Source organism: Crotalus tigris, unplaced genomic scaffold (assembly GCF_016545835.1).
Source record: "Crotalus tigris isolate CLP2741 ecotype Arizona unplaced genomic scaffold, ASM1654583v1 scf7180000018084.670488, whole genome shotgun sequence".
In the NCBI taxonomy this organism is placed as follows: Eukaryota; Metazoa; Chordata; class Lepidosauria; order Squamata; family Viperidae; genus Crotalus; species Crotalus tigris.
The window spans coordinates 164,245-186,642 of record NW_024096815.1 but is presented as its reverse complement, the minus strand read 5'-3'; the positions used below and the strand labels follow the sequence as shown (position 1 = coordinate 186,642).

General features: G+C 39.8%; 1 protein-coding gene and 1 long non-coding RNA gene across 11 annotated transcripts in view; one reads left to right on the top strand and one right to left on the bottom strand.

Moving 5' to 3' along the window:
* Positions 1-22,398, bottom strand: part of NFIX (nuclear factor I X) — a 184,047-nt gene that overhangs the window by 13,811 nt on the left and 147,838 nt on the right. For 3 of the 10 annotated variants that reach the window (XM_039347498.1, XM_039347499.1, XM_039347502.1), the window contains 3 exons: positions 17,157-17,332; positions 13,204-13,351; positions 10,390-10,484 (listed from right to left, as the gene is read on the bottom strand). The exons of 2 other annotated variants lie outside the window; for them this stretch is intronic. In XM_039347498.1, coding sequence (XP_039203432.1) covers positions 10,390-10,484; positions 13,204-13,351; positions 17,157-17,332 — 419 coding nt within the window. The remainder of the gene's footprint in view (positions 1-10,389; positions 10,485-13,203; positions 13,352-17,156; positions 17,333-22,398) is intronic. 5 more of the 10 variants (XM_039347500.1, XM_039347503.1, XM_039347504.1 and 2 more) reach the window with 3 other exon arrangements.
* Positions 1,912-21,725, top strand: LOC120309872. The gene is made up of 3 exons (XR_005557218.1): positions 1,912-3,088; positions 19,551-19,609; positions 19,701-21,725. It is a non-coding gene; the product is annotated as an uncharacterized LOC120309872 (long non-coding RNA).

Genomic DNA, 22,398 nt, shown 5'->3' with positions numbered 1-22,398 from the left:
CTAGTAGAGCAATCATTCTTTTTAAAAATATTTCTCCTTTGAAAATCATTTTTCACTCGGCTGAAATATTCAGAGTAAAGAGTGGAAATGTTGACCCTGCTGTTTTCAGGAAGTTTTTTTTATGGTGGAGTCCTATCTCTGATGCCATTTTATATATACTAAGCCCATTAAGCAGCCCATTTCTCTGTCTTTGAAACAAGGAGAACCACTTGCCTCAACTGCATCCTAATTTAGGGAAGAAATCAACTGTCCCATTGTTGATTTGTGACGAAGTAGTATTTCAGGGAAGGTTTATCACAGCTCTTATTTCTTTTAGAAATGTCTTGGAGGTGGTGGCAAAGGTTAGTTCAACACCTCCAAGCTTTGAATGCATGTCAAACTCAGAGCACGCTGGCATTTTCTTCTCAAAGCATTTGGAGGCTCAAGATAAGTCAAGAGGTTCAGTAAGAAGAATGAAAATTCACACTGGGCTTTCACACATCCCTATCAACTGCTAGAGAAGAATAAAAACATTTGATATTTGAGCTTTGCGTTGCTTATACCTCCCCAGTACAGATAAGATCCTGGTAGATGTGATGTGGGCATATTTATCCACACACCTACTTCATTTATGCCTAAAGTCAGGGACCAGGCCTCTATAAAAACAGAACATGGGTAAAGGGATGCTTTACTGATTCACCTGGCATCCTCCCCTCCTCCCCCCCTCCCTTCCTACTCTCCTTCCTTCTCTGCCTCCTCCTCCTCCTCCTCCTCTTGACATTTCTAGGCTTGGAGCAACTGGTAGGGATTAGTAAGAAAAACAGGATACGGAAAGGGTCAGGTAAGTGAGTTATTTCTCCTACATGCATGCTTCTTTTCACCCAATAATTTCTGTCCATCCCACTCTCCTATTTATCAATGAATAGTGTATTGAGTCAAATATTGTATCAGCTCCTTTCTTTATCCTGTTTCTTGCACTGTATACAGTCTCCCACTTACTGATGAAGAATAATTTCGTTACAAAAATGGTGTGATTTTGGCACTACTTGCCATTTGGGGGTTTCAATTTCTGGGCGTAGTTGCACTATATGACATGTATAGTTAGTTACAAGTCATTCCCTGGGCAATGCCAGGCATCATTAATGGCACTCCCATTGATTTGAGCTAATCTATAGCACTGGAAGGAGATGATCATCTAATGAGAAATTTACTGGACACTTCAGCTATATTGGAGCTGGCACAGCCTTACCCTTTAAGCCAAGTGGAGGAGAAATCGGGTTAGTGCTGGGTCCTGCATGCACTGTTGGCATTAAATGAATATTTAACAACAACAACAATAAGAGCAGGATGGCTAGAAGCAAAGGTCTGTTACACCTCATGGGACCTGCAGCTGTTCCTATGGGCAACAGCCAGAAGGCACAGCTGAGAGAGGGGAAACTGGCAGCCACTGTGCTTCTCTCCTTCATCTCTCGCGCTTGCTCAATTCTGTCTGTCTTTTTCTTCCTCTCTTTTGTCCTCCTCCATCTGCCTGAATCCAGAGTTCAGAAAAGTCATTGGTTACTGTGGTAACATCTGCCCTCCCCTTGCCTTCCCCTAATAACACTGTAGCCTACCCAATGGAGCAGGGAATATTTTCCCCCTCTGTACACAAAACACACATGCACACATTAAAGGGCTCTTGGCAAAGTTTAGAGCCCACCTGGCAGAGCCTTGGTTGAAAAATACCTCAATGTCTCTCAACCATCTTATGTAGAATAGGTCAGAGCAACTTCTTCCCATCAGCCTAATGACATGCTGAGGGGGAAAGAAGCACAAGAGCCATAAAGAAAGTAACAGGAGTATATTTACAGACGGGGGGGGGAGGGAGGAAGAAGGAGAGGGAGAGGGAGGGGGAGGAGGGAGAGAGGGAGGGAGGGAGAGAGGGAGGGAGAGGAGAAAAAAGAAGACAAATAATTTCAGAAGTTAAAGGTGAAACAGAAAAGGAGAAAACAAAAAGTAGGGAAACTGCTGGTGGAAGTGCCCCTGCTAGTCCTGCGGCCGTGCTGGGCCCTGATCCAGCCTCGCTCCGGACCATTGTTTCCCTGCCTGGCCCCCCAAGTCCAAGTTCATCTGGGTGTGACATCATGTCTGGTTGCTCAGGGAAACCAGACGGGCCAGACGTGACATTGGTTATGGGCTGGAAAGGGGAGCAGATCTCATTCCTGCTCTGCTCCTTCATTCACCACCAGGGAGCAACGGAGGCTAGGAAGGAAAGACAGATTGAGCTAAGAGCTGTCTTATGTGGGACAGGAGAAATGGGGGAAAATCATGTTTCCTCCCCATGGTATTCAACTTTTCTTTGTTGCTTTCACCTTCATACCATCATGATTTTCCCTTCTGTTTGTGGCATCGGCATGATTATGATTTCCCTAAATAATATAACAATCCAGTCTTTTTATTCATTGTGCAACAAAATACAGTTATTATTCAATCGTTGTAAGGTATTCTCTGCTGCACAGAAACTATAAATATGCAGATCCTTCCTCCCTGCACTGACTTTTTCTACTATGTTGAGAGTGGCTGGTATGCTCTGTGAACAGGAGTGCCAATGGCATTTAAGGGCAACCATTCATAATATCACTGGTGCTGAGCAACACACTCCTTCTCTCACCCATGCAAGTTTGAAAAGAGAGTCAGCTTTTTTCCTACATGGTGCATTCGCTGAGCAACTTAATCTCACAGCAGAGCTAGTGTAGCCTATTAAAAATCAGAAGAACAAGCAGCACAGCTCTTCTTCATTCCTTGGAAGCAATTTTATCATTTTGAACTATTTCCTCTACATTTAGATATTATTCCTCTCCCATATGTCTCTCAGGTTATATTGTTTGCTTTGTACAAGTAAATACCATGTAGAGAAAACACAAAGTCAGGATTTCTAGTTGCAGTGATTATATATGACAAAACAATGCACCATAAACTCAGTTTGCATTTTAATCCACAAAAAAAGCACCTTCTTTTCTTTTCTAGAGGATCATATGGGCGATGGTGGAGAAAAGCTTCCTGGGCAGTCAGAAGTTGGTTTCAGGAACGGATTTCTGATCAAACTCTAATCTAGGAAGTCTAGAAACTGGTAAGTGATCTTCCAGTGCTCAGCACAGATGTAATAATAATAATAATAATAATAATAATAATAATAATAATAGTTATAATTGAATACCTGGGATGCAAAATCAACAAAGAAGAAAAACAAACAAACAGTGCATCACAAAAATGGAAGGTTAGACTAGAAAATAAGATCAGTAAGTTAACATCACATGCAAGCAAGCTAGAACAGATGAAAGAAAAGAAGCTGAAGAACAAGAAGACCAAAGAATACCTAATCAAGAAATACCACTTAGAAACAAGGAAGATCAAGGAAGCACTGGAAATAATAAAGCAGCAAATAATAGCTATAGCCAGGAAAATCAGTAGATATGAAGCTCGAATTGCAAACTATAGGCAGAACCTCCAATTTCAATCCAATCAGAACCGTTTCTACCAATCCATCAATGGAGAAACTACAATAAATCAGTCAGTATCTGACAAGGAAGAAGCAGTGCAGTTCTGGAAGCAGATATGGGATAACCCAAAGAAATACAACAAGGATGCGGCTTGGTTAAAAGAGGTGGATGCAAATAAAACAGAAGTTGAAATGAAAAAACTAGTAATAACAACAAAAATGGTAGAAAAAAGAGCAAGGAAAATCAAAAATTGGTCAGCACCAGGTGAAGATGAACTGCATGGGTTTTGGTTGAAACATCTAACTGTTATACACCCACTCATTGCCAAGCAGTTCAACAATATACTACAAGGAGGAGAAATTGAAAAGTGGCTAACAACTGGGAAAACCTACCTAATAATGAAAAATCCAGCAAAAGGGGCAACACCAGGCAACTACAGGCCAATTACCTGCTTACCAACAACTTTCAAATTACTAACTGGTGTGGTAGCTGATGCAGTACAACAGCATCTAGTTGAAAACAATCTCTTTCCACCTGAGCAGAAAGGAAACCGCCCCAATAGCAGAGGAACAAAAGATCAACTCCTAATAGACAAAATGATCTTGGAAAACTGCAAGAGAAGGAAGACCAACCTGAATGTGGCATGGATTGACTACAAAAAGGCATTTGACTCTCTGCCACATGACTGGATAATCAAGTGCCTAGAAATAACAGGAGTCAGTAGAAACATCAGAAAATTTGTGCAAAGATCGATGGCACAATGGAAGACACAGTTGCAGATCAATGGTGAGAGCTGGGAGAGGTTAATATCAAGAGAGGAATATTTCAAGGAGATTCATTATCACCATTACTATTTGTTATTGCACTGTTTCCTCTGTCAACAATACTGAATAACTCAGGACATGGCTATCAAACATCAAAAACATCTGCCAGACTATCCCACCTCCTTTACATGGATGATCTGAAGCTGTATGGAAAAACATCATCTGAAATAGAATCGCTGCTCAACACTGTCCGTATATATAGCCAAGATATTGTAATGGAGTTTGGCTTGGACAAATGTGCCACACTTACTATCAAACAAGGAAAAATAGTGAAAACTGAAGGAATCAAGATGCCCCACGAAAATAACATTAAGAGTCTGGATGAGGAAGATTACTACAAATACTTGGGTATCCTTCAAGCTGACAACATCAAGCACACTGAAGTCAAGAAAAAGATTAGAGGTGAATACATCAAGAGAGTGAAGAAGATCTTAAAGTCCAAACTCAATGGAGGAAATACCATAAAGGCAATCAACACCTGGGCAATTCCAGTCATTAGGTACACAGCTGGAATAGTGGACTGGACTCAAGCAGAATTACAAGCAATGGATAGGAAGACCAGAAAAATAATGACAATGAATCATGCCCTTCATCCACGCAGTGACATTGACAGACTTTATCTACCAAGGCAAATAGGTGGGCGTGGAATGCTACAAGTACATCAGATGGTTGAAGAAGAAAAAATGGCTTTGGAAGAATATCTGAAGAACAATGATGAAGATGCACTGAAATTAGTATATCAGGAAGGCTTACTGACTACTGGAGAGACCAAACTGGCCTACAAGAAAGACCAAATGAAGAACAGAATAGAGGCATGGGAAGACAAAGCACTACATGGCCAATACATTAAAAAAATAGCTGGGAAAGCAGATAATAACAAGACCTGGCAATGGCTAAGAGCAGGAAAATTGAAGAAAGAGACCGAGGGACTAATTCTGGCTGCACAAGACCAAGCCTTAAGGACAAATGCATATAGTCAAAATTGAGAAGACAGCAACAGACAGTAAGTGCCGCCTATGCAAAGAAGCTGAAGAAACAGTGGACCACCTGGTAAGCTGTTGCAAGAAGATTGCACAGACTGACTACAAGCAGCGGCATGACAAAGTAGCAACAATGGTGCATTGGAAGATCTGCAAAAAATATCATTTGCCTGTAAGCAAAAACTGGTGGGATCATAAAATAGAAAAAGTCATAGAAAATGATAAAATTAAACTGCTCTGGGACTTCAGAATTCAAACAGACAAGCACTGCAACATAACACCCCAGACTTAACAATTGTCGATAAGAAAGACAAAAAAGTCTGGATAGTGGATGTGGCAGTGCCTGGAGACAGCAGAATAGATGAGAAAGAACTGGAGAAGATAACAAAATACAAAGACCTACAAATAGAAATAGAAAGACTGTGGCAAAAGCAAGCAAGGGTAGTACCAATAGTAATAGGCTCCTTGGTGCAATCCCAAAACAACTGGAGCACCACTTGAACACCATTGGCATTGACAAATTCGCTATTAGTCAATTGCAAAAGGCGGCCTTACTAGGAACTGCTTCCATCCTGCGACGATACCTGTAATACCATCAAACATCCACATCTGCCTATCCCAGGTCCTGGGTAAGGACTCAATAGGTAGACAAAATGCCAAATCCAGTCTGAACATCTGGCTGACTGTGCGATGATCCATAATAATAGTTGGAAGGGACATTGGAGGTCATCAAGTCCAACCCCCTGCTCAGGCAGGAACCCTACACCATTTCAGACAAATGGCTTTCCGGTCTCTTCTTAAAAACTTCCAATGTTGGAGCATTCACCGCTTCTGGAGAAAAGGTTGTTCCACTGGTTAATTGTTCTAACTGTCAGGAAGTTTCTCCTTAGTTCTAGGTTGCTTCTCTCCTTGATTAGTTTCCATCCATTGCTTCTTGTCTTGTCTTCAAGTGCTTTGGAAAATAGCTTGATTCCCTCTTCTTTGTGGCAGCCCCTGAGATATTGGAACACTGATATCATATCCCCCCTTGTCCTTCTCTTCGTTAAACTAGACATACCCAATTCCAGCAACTGTTCCTTATATGTTTTAGCCTCCAGTCCTTTGATCATCTTTGTTGCTCTTCTCTGTACTCTTTCTAGAGACTCCGCATCTTTTTTACCTCGTGGTGACCAAAACTGGATGCAGTGTTCCAAGTGTGGCCTTACCAGGGCATTGTAAAGTGGTATTAATACTTCACGTGATCTTGATTCTATCCCTCTGTTAATGCAGCCTAGCACTGTTGGCTTTTTTGGCAGCTGCAGCACACTGCTGGCTCATATTTAAGTGATTGTCTACTAGGACTCCGAGATCCCTCTCATAGTTACTACTATTGAGCAAGGTACCCCCTATACTATACCTGTACATTTGGTTTTTCTTGCCTCAATGTAGAACCTTACTTTTTTCACCATTGAATTTCATTTTGTTAGATAGCGCTCAGTGTTCAAGTCTGTCCAGGTCCTCCTGTATCTTAAGCCTGTCTTCTGGAGTGTTGGCTATTCCTGCCAGCTTGGTGTCATCCACTAATTTGATGAGTTCCCCATCTTTCCCCTTGTCCAAATCATTGATGAAGATGTTGAAGAGCACTGGGCCTAGAACAGAGCCCTGGGGCACCCCACTACAGACTTCCCTCCATGTAGATGCGGTTCCATTGAGGACCACACGCTGAGTATGGCCGGTCAGCCAGCTACGGATCCATCTGGTGGTGATGCTGTCTAACCCACATTTTTCTATCTTATCGAGTAGTAGGTTGTGATCTACTTTATCAAATGCCTTACTGAAGTCCAAATAAATTATATCCACAGCATTCCTCTGATCCACTAATTTTGTCACTTGGTCAAAGAATGCAATAAGATTTGTCTGGCATGATCTGTTTTTGACAAACCCATGTTGGCTTTTAGTAATGACTTTGTTTGCCTCTAGGTGTTCGCTGATTCGTTGTTTGATTATCTTTTCTAGAATCTTCCCAGGTATTGAGGTCAGGCTGATAGGTCTGTAATTTCCTGGATCCATTTTTACTGGAAATGGATCCAGTGGAAAGGTGTATTATAGAAAGGTATAATCCAAATGGCTACAGAATTCTAGACTTGGAATTGCCCACTCTTCATCTTTATTTTTGCCTCAGACCAAGGTCCAAATTTATATCTCCATTCACCACTAGGTGGAGCTTAGAAAGAAACTTCTCTTGAACACAATAAGAATGTGACTCAAAGCTTCTGTGGCTGCTGATATCAACCAGGGGGATGGCAATCAGATTTCTCCTTAGTTTGTTTTCAAAGGATGTTACTGTTTGGAATAACCTGTTACTATAGACTACTACCTTCATTTCCATTTCCATCTGCATTTCACCTCCATGGAGGTTCTCTTGTATGTATGCAACTACTTTGCACAATAATTTAGAGGATCAGTTGGTTACCAGCCAACTGTCTTCAGTTTCTTATTCTATGACTTTATAATTCCAGTGGTAGGTACCAAGAAACCAGGCAGATTATTTCTTTTTTACTCCCAGAAGGAACTGGAATGATGAAATTGAGAAAAAACACAATAAACCAAAGTGTGTGGTAGGGGCAGGAAGGCTTTACAGTTTGAAAGAGGGAGGCTTATTGAAGTGGGGGCACTTCAATAACAATGGGGCAAACAGGACCAGTGCAACACAGGGCCAGGGTAATTCAATTTTAATTTTGAAAATGGGCAGGGTTTTTTTCCAAAATGTTTTTTTTAAATTGGGGGGGGGGGGGAATAAACATACTATGAATTGGGACAATGTGGAACAAAGCCCACACTCTTCACTCATATGTGCATACTTAAGAAGTGTGAATCCTGGTAAGACAAGTGGATGTGGGTAGGGGTCTCTCTGTATCCAGGAATTTATCCTCTTTGCTTTTAGATGAGGTTGCACTACCTCAGACAGACCCGGTGGGTAATTTGAGGGATCTCTTGGACTGATGACTCCTACTAGAAGAGCAGATGGCAGCCGTGGTTAGGAGGGCTTTTGCTCAACCCTGTGTTGTGCACTAGTTATGCCCATTCCTAGATAGGGAGGCTCTCTGCTTATGCCCTGGTCATCTCCTGTCTGTGCTCTACATGGGGCTATTCTTGAAAAGTATCTGGAAGCTTCAGTTGATGCAGAATAGAGCCACATGAGCTACATTGGGTGCCCAAAAAAGGGCACATGTAACACTTCTACTCCGCAAACTGCATCAGGTGCCATTCTGCTTCCAGATCCAATTCAAGGTGTTGGTTATCATGTATAAAGGCCTACATGACACAAGGCCAAGCTACCTACAGAACTGGCTTCATCTCATTACATCGGCCTATCCCACCAAGTCAGTTAGGGAAGATATATTGCAGACCTTGTCAGTTAAAGAACTAGAACTGGTGAGATCTAGGAAGAGAGCCTTCTCTGCCATTGTTCCTGTTCTGTGGAATATTCTGCCCCAGGCAGACCCCACTCTCCTAGCCTTCCAAAAAAGGGTTAAACAAGGTTCTGCAGCCTTGCGGTGGGGAGCCAAAAGAGCACACAGTTGTTTAATTTTTGTTTTGATGTTTTGTTATACATGGAAATAAATCAAACCCTAATGCTGGTAATGACTGAGTGCATAGATTTGGAAATAGCATCTTCCAGGCATATATTGCTTGAATGCTTTTAGGAAGCATTGGAATGTCATTATTAAACAAAGTTACATGGATATCTGTTTCATTCTTTTCTTGAGATAAACTGCATTTTTTATTTCTACGTAGGGTAAACATAACTTATTAATTATGTGAACTTGAATATCTGTAGTTAACCTTAACTACTACTAGCAAATTTATTTCACAAGTCATGAGTACTTCTTTAAACAAATAATAGTTAACATTAACTGTCATTAATAGTGCTAAAATTTATTTCAAACACCATGAGGAGCTGGAGAGATCACATTCTGCTCTTGCCCATGCACAACAAGCTAAACTATGGTTTTGTATTATATGTGTGGTTATGTCAAACGATGATCTATTCTTCCCAAAATATATCGAGATTGGAAAAATTATGGGTAACTATGGGTGATAATTATGATTAGTGGATATCTTTCTATACTCAAGTTTGCATATAGAGAGTAAAATACATATCATGATCAATATGACTTTTTGCCATGTGAATATAGACTAAGCATTCTGCATCAATTTGAAAGCAGCAGCTTCAAACCTCTGTGTTCCTACAATAGCCACAAGAAAATTGAACTTGTTTGTTTCTTGATTCTGTAAGGGAAAAATTAACTTCAGGGCTCTGCAGCTTTTCCTAAGTAGCAGAGAAGTGAAATTGACTGGTGCTTTGTCAATTTCTCCCTTCTATTTGGCAGGAAAGGGACAGCTGTAAAGCACTAGGTCACTGGGCCCTAGCAGCCTTTTTTTGTGAAATGTCAAGTGGAGATGAGGAGATTATTGCTGCTACAGAATCTGAAGATGTAAATTCATTTTGTCAGCACATCAAATTGGCACAAAGAGAGACAGTTGGTTTCTAAACTGCTTCTCAGGGTTGGAGCATGAAAACAATAGCAGTGTGGAAGTCTCTGTGGAGTATTCTTGAGCCATATTTCATTTCATTCCATGGTGAGAACAAATGAACAGTAAATACATCATATCTTCAGAGACAGTGACCTGCCCAAAGCCACCCAATGAACATAGTTGAGCAGATTGATGGATCTTCCCCATTCCCCAGCCTGTCACTGAAATATATTCCAACTTGGGAATCTTTTCAAATTCCATCTTAGACTGAGACTCATAAGGTAAAGACTCTCTCTGAAACTCAGTTTCTTGTCTGAAAAATGAAGGCCATAGTTTCTGAAACATGACTGTCTTTCAATAATCCCCCAAAGAGTTCTGCTGTAAATTCTGGACTTTATGGCACACCCCATGAGTAAATACTTAGATCCCTAGTGTTCAGTCCTAATTTTTATTCTATAACTGAACTCTCTCTTATTCATAGATAGAAAAATTCTGAGGCGATCCATATCCATCCCTTCAACAGAACCATTCCCCTCCCCTTCCCACATAAGGCAAGCTACATTTGGGCTACTGTAACACATATACCCCTATGAAGCTGGTTCCCCCTACCTGAGATTGCTGGGGGATGTTTAGAAAGTTGCCGTCCCGGGGTCCGATGCCGACAAACCGGTTGGCAGAGGAGGAGGAGCCTGGCGCTGAGAATGCTAGAGGGGAAAGAGATGTCAGGCCGTTAGGGCCACTGGGTGAGGCTGATGGCATTGATGGAAAAGGATGGGCATACAGGCCCATCAGATGAAACTCAGGATAGCAAAATCCAAAGGAAAAAAAAAAACTAGGCATCATCTTTTCCTCCCCAGAATACCCTCTTGTCAGTGAACACAAAAGAATGGAACAGCCAGCTCTTAGTTGTCATTGGGGCTTCCTTTGAATGATGGTAAATACATTTATTTATTTATTTTTGTTTGAGATACAGGAATTTAAGGATATTGATAGAAAAGACCAGCTTTACTACAGAAGTAATCCCAAATGTTATGTGGACAGTAGCTTGATGGAGACTTTGCCTAAAATCATACACAGCATCCCCTGTGCCTTTATTGGGGGCAATTGCATTATTTTATTCTACAGGTTTTACTGAGTGAAATGAATACTGGGGAGAACCTAGCTTTTGTTCCATAAACCTCATTTCTCTTGGGCATATTATTTCTTTCTGGGTATAGGTCCAAAGCCTTCATCTTGTGGCTTAATTTTCTCTGCATCCCTGGAGGTGGCTGGGGGCTTCTATGTTATAACCACTATTAGTAGACTCAGGCAGACCTCCTACCCATTTGTAGGATAGATAGCATTCCAGAACATGCTCATGTATAGGCCTGCCAGGAAATGGAGTCTCTAGGTCTGCATGCCTCTCCTGGGCAAAGCACTGTGTGCCAGAAATAACTAAGCTCAGCTCTTTGGTATTTTGTTGGTGGCAGAAGAGGGCAGAGCTCTAGATGAATCTGGGTAAGGGGCAGGGAATGGACATGGGAGATTCTCTCATCCCCCAAGCGGATCTCTAGTTTGGAAACCTGTCTGGGGCTAAGAAATGCTGTAAATGTTATCTACAGGTACTACAAACCTCATGGTAATATACATATACACACACGGGCAGGAGTACACAAAAACAGCCAAGTATGGCATTTCACTTTCACACTAAGCCTTTGATCACAATATTGCTCGACACTTAAAGCTGATTTCTACATTGCCCAACCTGACAGGACATTGATGAGAAGGCAGAAGCTCAGGGATCTGTTACTGGGCTGTTTCTGGGGTGTTACTGGGTTATATTACTGGATGGGGGATGAATTTTACTGGTCTCTGTTAAAAAAGGAACAAAATGGGCTTATGTAAGAGAGATATTTTAGACTTTTTCCTATATATAAGGAGTGTTTTTTTTCTTTTCAAGAAGAGAGAGCATTCAAATATTCAATAAATTTAAGATAAACAATTATTCTTATTTATCTTCATCACCTTACTGGCTCAAAGCAGCATTAATACTTCATACTGGTCCCTGCTGATCATGCATATCAGTTCTTAATGAGAGCTGGAGTTGAGTTTCAATCTTAGAAGCAGCTTCAATACCCCATTTCCTTCTGAAACTTTTGTTAGCCACCTTGCAAGAGTGGGAAGATGGCAATCAGTACATAACATAGCTTCAGAATTTTCCTTTATGTCTACAGCTTGTCACCATCCCTTTCTTCTTATTCCCAGACCCCTCCCATAAATTATCATAAATTTAATGAAGAGTATGGAAGTGTGAGAGTGAGTAATGCCATGAGCACAGATGTAGAAAAGAAAAGAAAAAGAAAGGGAAGGAGAAAAAGCAAAAAAAGAAAGTGATACTGTAGCCAATCCTTATCTCCAAAGGGACTCTTTGAAGTCAAGAAAGATGGTAATAATGACTTCATTGGCGATCTAGATGTTTTAACTTCCACCTCATCTCTAATCAATCTGGTAGGATTCCCATTTCTCGGATGGAGACAGGCTTCATATTGCATAATGCCACCACTCTTCACCAGGAAATACCTGCCCTTCTAAAAGTGGGAACAGAACTTCTAGGTTTCTGATCTACCCACTCCCACTCAAAGGTCTGGGTTCCATTTATCATCAAACATAAAGGCCGTTTTCTGGAAGTTCTGTTTCCCAATGTCTCCTCCTCCCTCCCCTTCCATCAGATTACCCTTTCCTGAGAAAGCACAGACCACAATTCAGGTAATGGGAGGAAGCTTGCTATGGATCTTAGTGGGAATTTATTTTTGAAGCCCCAGAATATCCACAAACACAACCCTTCCTCACAATACAAAATTCAAATGTCTCTCAATAATGGTTATTCTCAGAATTATCTATGATTTATTTTAATCCCTTGGAAAAAATCTCCAAATTTACCAAGAAGCCACCCTGGCAACCAACAATATAATGAAAAAATAATAAAATAAAAAAATAAACGTGTTGGAGTTCAGCAGCTACTGCATCTTTAAACGCTGGGAAATGGGATGGAAGGTGTAAAGGGATAATGGCAGCTAAGGAAAGGGATCAGATGGGGTGTTTAAACCTTAAAAATAAGTACAAAGCACAAGACTTGATGATGACAACATGGTGCCCCAAACCCACCTTCTGAATCTGCCAGTTGCTTATAGCTTGCTTTTTCCCTCTTATTCCCATTCGTCTTTATCTATTCACCTTTTTTCCCCTTTCTTCTCATTTGTGCCTCTTTTCTCCTGCATTTGTTACTGTGCACATTCTTCTTTGTTTTTTCACCTTTTTTCCTTGTTCCTCCTGCTCTCCTTATTATTTCTGCCTTACTTGACACCTAATGAGGGCCCTGGGGTGGGGAATGGAGACTAAGTTCCATTTTGCTTTGTGGTTTGGGTTACACTTGGGTCCACTTACAGGGTGATGTTGGTGTCGGCGCTCCGCCCTCTGGGTTAGTGCTGGTGGATTTTGTATCAGGCATTGGAAGGGGCACTGGTCTGGCCACAGGTGGAGGTGGCGGCAGCAAAAATGACCCCGTGACTTTGCCCTGGCCGCTACCGTTAGGCTGCGAACAACATAAATACAGTGATGTGTGAACGAGACAAGGCAACGTTAAAGATGCAGTATCCGCTGGTGGCTCTCGGGGCAGAGTAGTGGAGGGATTTTAATTTGATTTAAAATACCCCTTTTCACCCCCTTCTTTCTTCTTAAAATCACACTTTAGTATTATATTTTCCCCTTACCTCCCTCAAACATTTCCCATGTCAAACATTTCCCACGTCCTCACTCTCTTCCTTTCACATGTGTTTTCTTATTGCAAGTCAGGCCTGAGTCATTATCAAGGAATTGCCTTTGTTCCCACAGAATAGCAGGGCTCAACAATGACAACTTCATTGAGATAACAAATGGATATCTTCATGGAATTATTCATTAGCTCTGAAAACTTATTAATGCCAAAGCAACCACTATGTGAAGTATGAACTATATTCTTCTGGTTAGAGTGGCTGCATCCAAGACATGACCCTCCTCCTAGTTTTGTGGGTCTGCAGATTTCAATGCCTAATTGAATGGACCTATAGGAAAGTATGTATGCACTGTTCACATATAGCCTGACCTATATATTCACCATTAATAACTTTATCCTTTTTTCTCAGCAAAATGCCCACCGTGAATCTCAAAAAAAAAAAAAAAAGTATAAATCTAGTTCTTAGAAACCAGCACAAGATTTTATGGTAGGTACACCAGATTTACTTGGATCTGTAACATTTTATTTTTTAGTACTGGAGCACCAAAAAGTTTTTTTCTAACCCTTTTAAAATATTATTATTTTATTATTATTATTACTACTATTAATACCAAAATTTGAAAACAAACAAATGGAAGAAATCAAGAGTGGTACACCAATTGTTATTGAGGAATTATACCACAAGAACTTAGAAATAATTTGAATTGCTGAAATTTGAAACAATGTCTGACACCTCAACTACAAACAGCAGCACTGATGGGAACCTCAGAATTAGATACTGCCTTTACAATTCCCAAATTCTTGGGGAGAGCTTGAGTTTGAGATAAAGAAAATATTTGGCTGTGATACACAATAGTGGAATAATAACTTAAATTCAATTGTATCACAAAACTAATGAGTTTGGATTAGCAGAAAATATCTAATTTTGATTCACAAGTCTCATGCTAGAAGCTTTGGGGCAATTATTTTCTTGTATTGGTTCCTCCTTGCCATGTGCAGTCTATAAGATGCAACAGTTTTTCTAATTGATTTCTGTAGCAAGCAAAATCCATGGAAAGGATATTACATTAATAATTAGGACTTTATAGACATGTGCAAGAAATAGGGGCTTCTTGTGTGATTTTACCAGCTCCTGAACAGAGGATAGCTCCCTTTGCCAAGAAGCCACAATTAATGTGTTCACATGCTTTTTCTGCAATCAATCAATCTACTTGCTCCCGGGCTTCATGCAGTTTGTAAATCACTGCCTTCCCAGGATTGGTCAAAGTCCTCAGAGGATTCAGAAGCAGAAATATCTAGATTTTGGATGGCAGACCAATATTTTACAAACCAGGAACCAACACAAAATTCAATCATTACTTAAGTCTAAGAATGACAATAAAGTACTATAAGCCATCAATATCTGGTTCTACTAACAACTCTACTGTTTGATCTCTGGAATTACTTTATTCCTGGAGCACTGATATTTAAGCCAGGATAATTATCCTGAATAATATTCTATGCTGGAGTAAACAACAAAACATGGTAAGGAACCGTAATGAGTCTATTGTTTTTAGCCTAGATGGGCCTGTCTAGGGCTGAAGGCTCTTCTCCTCAGACTTAATGCCAGCCGATCTGCTTCCATACTAGCTTATTATCCTGCAATTGCCATTTTGGATTCATTTATTTCTTATGGGAAAATCATCAATATTTTGGTCAGATTTCACTGAAGTATTTTATGTGTTGTCCTCCTAAGGTTTTTTAAGAACTACTTTGTAGTTCTTTTGCACCATAATCAAACTTTCCACTTTAGACAGCAAAGTCACTAGTGAGGATTTTCATGGCAAGTAATTTTTAAAAAGCTGCTTGTTTGAAATTTCAGTTTATGTCATTGTATCCTGTTAAATGAAACTGCAAACAAATTATGAATAAGAAATTTCAGATCTGCGTGTATGTAAAAGGACTGGTTTCCTAGGTTTTTTCTTCTTCTTCTGACTAGTGAAATAAACTATTTTACTATAACATAAAGGAAAGAAAAATCAAGGATCCAGGAATTCAGTACATTCATATTCTGGACAGGAAAAAAAGCTAATTAAAAGGGTCAATTCATAAATGTTCTTTTAATCACACTGATCAGGAAACAATAGGCTAACAACTGCCATGAAAAGGAAACTTCTACAAGTCATTTTGCAATAGGACTTACTGATGCATCAATATTTTAGAAAAATCCTGGCCATGGATTACAATAAAACAAAAACAGCAGCAAACAGTAATTTCTCATAGGTTTTAACCACTCCTGACTTTCTTACCCTCTAAAGAAATAGAGCCAATAGCTACTGTTCCCATGAAGCTACCGTTAACAAATTCCTTTGTTTCAACTGTGATCCATCAACTTGTTCCCCTGGATTTTTGCAATTTATTTTTTATTCATTTATTACAGTAATTTGTATGCAGCCTACTTGTCAGGCTTGAGGTGACTTACCATATTAAATGGTTTGTACACCACTGACACTAAATTGCTTTAGGAATAGAAGCTACTGTGGTCTAATACTTTCATCTCACATGGGAGGAAAGGTGTTAAAGATAAATAATGGTTCTCTTTCAAGACTCTTGTCAGCTCACAGAGGCTGGAATGGGCTGATATACAAAGGGATTATTGAGGAGGTGTGCTTGTTTATAACATCAGAACTTTGAATTATTACCAATCAGGTCATGGGGGGGAGGGAGGTGGTCTTCCAATAGGAATGCTCAAACTGAGCCAAACATATTATTGAGAGTATATTAAAAAAATATTTAAGTACAATCTAATTTACTTAGGTAAATTGGAATCAAAAGTGATTATAAATCAATTACTCATGAATTTATTGATTTCCCTCTTTCCTTCTTCCCCAAAATATAACTAAAGATCACTAACTTCAAAACTCCAGGGTGTTCTGAAAAATTCTCATTTCCAAGTAAGTAAGTTCTTTTCCAGTGTCACAAAGCCTAACATCTTTGGATCCTGCCATTCATTTCATTTTCACAAATGTCACAAAGATAAACATTCTAACATGTGCTCAGTGCAACTGTCTGGAATTCTTTTGTTCAGGAGCTCTGAAGACTTTAAACCCTTCAGAAACTTATTGGGGAAAAAGGTGTGGACAGAATTGGGGTAGAGAAATTGGATGATAGGGAAAGTAAAATCTGTATGGGCTATACCTGCCAATTCTGTAAAAGTCAGTTCCCAATTAAGGTCAAACAGAAGAGAAAGTTCTCTTTTGAATATGCTGCATCTCTCTCATCTATACTTTTTTAAAAATATTCTGGCTGCCCTGAAGTTAGTTTTCCCCAGTCTGAATGTTGGGCCTTGTAATTCAGTATAATTTCTGAGGTAAAGGTAAGATGCCAAGAGCAAGCCCAGTCAAACAGTTCTTTCAAGGAAAGAAGACCCATTCTGTCAGACCCAAAGGACTAGATAATACTGCTTACTGTACCACATATTTCCCTATGCCTTCAGCAGGCAAGCAGGCAGGCAGACAGGCAGGCATGCAGGCAAACAGTCAGTGTTTGGGAGGGAGACAGAGAGGGAGAGGAGGCAGAAAAGGGCTGTAAGGCAGGATTCTGGTGGACTGGCCGGCATCCCTGGGCTAAGGTGCAAGGCTCTTACCTGCCCAGAGCCCTGGCCTGAGCCATCCGAGCATACAAACTGCACAAATTCCTTCAGCGAGTCCTGGCCGTGGTGGTGGTGGTAGCGGATGGTCGGGTGTGTGAAGTAGGGGCTGGACTGTTGGATGATGGAGGTTGACGGGAAGTGCAGGGCCGACGCTGTGGCACGGGGGCTTCCTGGAGAGTGTAAGGATAGATGGACAGAAATAGAGAAGCACAGAAAGAAAAAGAGTGAGAGAGTGACAGAGAGAGATGTCAGTAACAACCCCCATGCCATGCTGCTTCCACAGCCCAATAGCTACTTATACCATCAAGGCCTCTGCTGAAAAATTATCCCCATATTCTTGTTTTCAAGGCTGTTTCAATTAAGGACTGTCACAATCCCAACAAGGAATGGTAGTTTCTCTTTTTCAAAAGAGATTAGCATTTGCAAAGATATGCAAGCAGGTTTGAGCTGCATGCATTATACATCTGGAATTTGCAACAACCATGTATGTATCATGCACATATACATGCAGTAAAAATGGGGTATACATTTGCTTCTGAACATGTATTTATACCTCTGACATTTTTACTAAATTTTACTGATGTCTCCTTCCTCATTTCTTATGTACTTTACTTCAGAGTGGTAGCCTAACAAATACCTATGTTTTCTTACATTTATATCTTATTACTATGCTCTCATCTATTTCTTTCTTCTTTTCAATGCTTTCTACTCCCATCTTCTAATTCATTAGTAATCTGTCTTTTTCTCTTAAACTGTTCTATAAAGCATAATGTACATTAAAATAAATAACTTCTAACTGTCACCCAGGTGTAAAAGGGCAAAAGTGCATAACATATTCCTCTCTTTGGGAATTATTGGCACATTGTAGAATGGAAAGGACAAGGGAAATGAGCCAAGAAACCAGCTGTTGTGGACGGGGGATTGACTCTCTCCTACTGTATGTGGCTGAAGTTCCTCTTACACAGAATCATACACTAGGCAGATGGTGGAAATTGGAATAGGGAATAAGGAAGCAGAGCAGATATTCGTAACACTGAAATATAGGCCATACTGGGCAGCTAGAAGGAAGGTAAGAAATTAAGCATACAGAAAAGGGGAATGAGCTGTAATTCTTTCACTGATTTAGACACCCCAAGCCAATTTCCAATTTGCTGTTCTTGGACTAGCTGACTGAGTAAATAGTTGTAAGGGAAATCCAGAGATTTGAACAAACTGTTTTGTCATTTTTAGAGATGATAACTGCAGGGCTGCAAAAGCAAAGTGTATTTGTTGGGCAATTCTTTGCACGGGTAAATTCATCAGATTACATCTGCAAGGCCAAATCACATATTATAAAAAAGATGCTTCACTTTCCAAAAATAAAAAAGACTTTCTTTTTCAAATGAATTTCAGCACCAGGGAAGGAGGTCTATAATCCAATTAAAATATATGTATCACTGTCTGCTCTTTGTTCTTACAAGAGAGAAAAAAAGATAAACAGTTGGAGAGAAGAAATTTTAACTGGGAAAATGATGTGAGAGGAAGATCTTGCTCCTTCTCCCATCACTCCATGTCTCAAATGAAATTGGTATTGTGGATCTTCTGCACAATGAGTTGTTGGGCCTTATATATTGTAACATATTAAAATTCCTCCTATCAGATTTTTTTTTCAAAATTATTGATCTCAGTTATAGCTCCATCTGTGATATATATCTCTCTGTGTTACTTTAAAAATTAAATGGCTTTCAAATAACTTTTTTAAAAATAATTCATGTGTATTGCAGTAACAACATCACACATAGCTACCTTCCCATGAGTTGAGAACTAGGTGTTAATGACAGAACTAGAGAATATGAAATCAGCCCTGAAATTTATGAGTACAGGTAGTCCTCAACTTACAAACACAATTGAGCCCAAAATTTCTGTTGCCAAGTGAGACTCTTGTTAAGTGAGTTTTGACCCATTTTACCACCTTTCTTGCCGCAGTTGTTAAGTGAATCACTGCAGTTATTGAATTAGTAGTAATAGCAATAGCACTTAGACTCATATACCACTTCACTGTGCTTTACAGAGTCAGTATATTGCCCCCAACAATCTGAGTCCTCATTTTACTGACCTCGGAAGAGTGGAAAGCTGAGTCAACCTTGAGCCAGTTAGGATCAAACTCCTGGCAGTCAGCAGAGAGTTAGCCTGCAGTACTGCATTCTAACCACTCTGCCACCACGGCTCCTGCCATAGTTACATGGTTGTTAAGTGGATCTGGCTGAACTGTTGTAAGTCGAGGACTACCTGTAAAGGCTTTTGAAATGTGATATCTATACTATGCTATAACTATGTCTGAGTAGAATGTATGCCTTCCACACCTTTGGTACCTTTTATGACTACTTGTTTAATTATTGTATCTTTTAGCTAATGGCTTTCACTCAAGCTTGGGATCAACTGTATCCAATATATACTTCAAATGGCAGGTTAGAAAGTTTGTTTTGCCTAATACTTGACCTATTTTAGCGTACATCTGCTTCCTTTAATATTATGCCTTTACCTCTTTCTGTAATATAGATTACGTAAGTCTTTACCCCATTACCTGGAGTCCTGTACTGACTATGTCTTCAAAAGCTGCTTATTATACCCTATGACTTGCTGTCTGAGAAGTTACAGGACAAAGGAAGAGAGAAATCAGTCCTGCTACAATAAATTCTTCAGTTAGAACACCAAAGTAGTATTATACTATACAAGTGGAGACTTGGTAGAGACTCAAGCAAGTAATGACCTCTCTCCAAACATACCACTGATACTAGTTCTCACAAAACATCTTCATAAGTCCTGCTTCTCTCTGACAGTTTACTGCCTCTTGAACTGCCATCCATGGCAAGATCCAAAACACAGAGTGACAAGCAAGGTACTGTTCAGACTACTGATATTTAAAATATTAATAATCTGTTTACAAAACCTGTTTGATGCTTCAGGGCAAGCCATTTGACAATGCAGCTTAGTGGCTTATCTAGATAAGAGGCTGGAGACATGTATTCTAAACTTGTTTGTTCTATTTGTTACCTGAATCACCTCATCAGATATGTTGCTACACGAATTAAAATGCTTTCTTCTATTTCTTCCCTCCCTCTACTGCACACATATGTGCAACTTCTACAGTTCTGTACAAAACATCTGACAATGCAGTACAACATCATTGTAAGTGATATAAAGTCACTATTAATCAGAAACCACAACATCATCCTAAGGAAAGCCAAACACCAAAAACTGTGGCAGTATCCCTAAGCTTCAAACATTATGCTTATGGTCGGTTACAAGAAATATAACTAAATACCTCCAGCATATAAATCCATATCATGGTTCTTCCTAAACAGCAGTCATAGGAATTTATAAATAACACCTAAACAGATTCTCTGTTCATTTAATCTAAGCGCACAGACTTTAAATGCCTTGGCTGAAGGCTGCATATGCCATGACCTAAACAAGGAAAAGATGATGCAAATGATAGCCTGGTCTTCAAAAACTTTAAGAAATTGGGAGTGGTGTGATGGCTCAGCGGTTAAGTGTTGGGTTTGAGACCCAAGTGTCATGCGATGGGGTGAGCTCCTGTTCTTGCCCCAGCTGCTGCCCACCTAGCAGTTTGAAAGCATGCAAATGGGAGTAGATACATAAGTACCACTTCGGTGGGGAGGAAACAGGGCTTTGTGACATCACGCTGACCAAATGACCATGGAAATGTCTTTGGATAATCTGGCCCTTGAAAAGGAGATGAACCTGCCCCCTATAGTTGGTTATGACTAGTGGAGTAAAATCCTCAGGGATCCCTTCCTTTCCTCTCTTCTTCAAGAAATTATTGCATTTATTTTTTAAATGACTATTTCCTTATGACCCTATCTGTACAATGAAGAAATCTTTAAAGGTCTTTCTTTGGATAATTCACTGGCACAAAAAAATGATAGATAGAAGACAAATCTAGTGTCTTTTCTGTGCTGGCATCTTGGTATTTTTGACATCCTATGGCTCTCTGCCTGCTCTGATGGGATTTTAATGCCAGGGAAGATCTTTTAAAACCCTAAGCATTTTAAATGGTATTTTTTTCTCCAATGATCGGATTTCATTACATTTTCCCATCTGCTGTTTTTCATTTTAATGCTGTTATTTTATGGTATGCATTTCATTACTTTTGTTGTAGTATTTTATTTCTATTTTCATTACAAGACCATCCTGTGAAAGTGACTTGGAAGGGCAGCATATAAATAACAAAAATAAAAATAATAAAAAATAATTTTAGAAGTGAAAGAAGTGTAGCCATTCAGACTCCAAACAGACTCTCAAAATAGATTGAAATACAGACTTTCAAAAGATTTTAAGAAATGTACTGAAAATACATTTGTCATTTTCACTTTCATGGGGCTTAAGGGTTCTACTTCAATTTCAAGCACACCTCAGAGAAGCAAGGATAAATATTTCACTTTGAAACGATAAGTCATTAGAAATCTGACATATAACTCTCAATGTATCAATGTAGTCAACAGCAGAGATCCCCAACCTTTTGGGCACCAAGGACCGGTTCTGTGGAAAGAGATTTTTCCGCGGATCAGAGGGTGCGTGGTTTTGTGTGCTGCCTGCATCTCGTAGATAGAATAGAATGGAGCTGTAAGGGATCTTGGAGGTCTTCTAGTCCAGCCCCCTGCTCAAAGCAGGAGAACCTATACCATGTCAGACAAGTGACTGTCTAGTCTCTTCTTAAAAATCTCCAGTGATGGAGCGCCCACGATTTCTGGAGGCAAGCTGTTTCACTGATGGGGCTTTGCTTGTTTGTGCGCCCAGTTGCTGGCATCTGCAGCCCGGTACTGGTCCACAGACCGGGGGTTGGGGACCCTTGATCTATAGGTTAGATTGGCCTTTCTTAGATGCAACTTTTAAATATCCTAGTTTTTTAAACTAAATGTTTAAATATAGATGTCCATTCATTCTGAAGCCTCCTTTTCCAAAGCATTTTCAAATGAGCATTTGAAGCTGTCATGTATTAAACTGGATCTCGGTCCATCTATGAATTGCTATCAATTCAAACTTGGTGCCGTGACTTTCAAATTAATTTGATTTATCAAAACCTTACTCTTTATATGTCATCTTAAGGATAAATTCTTGAGAATGCAATTTGCAATCAATCAGTTAAGCCAACTTGGCAAAGAAAAAAGAAAGCAGGGGAACAAAAGACAGAGGAAATGAAAGAGAGAAAAAGAGACAGCAAAAGACTATTGCC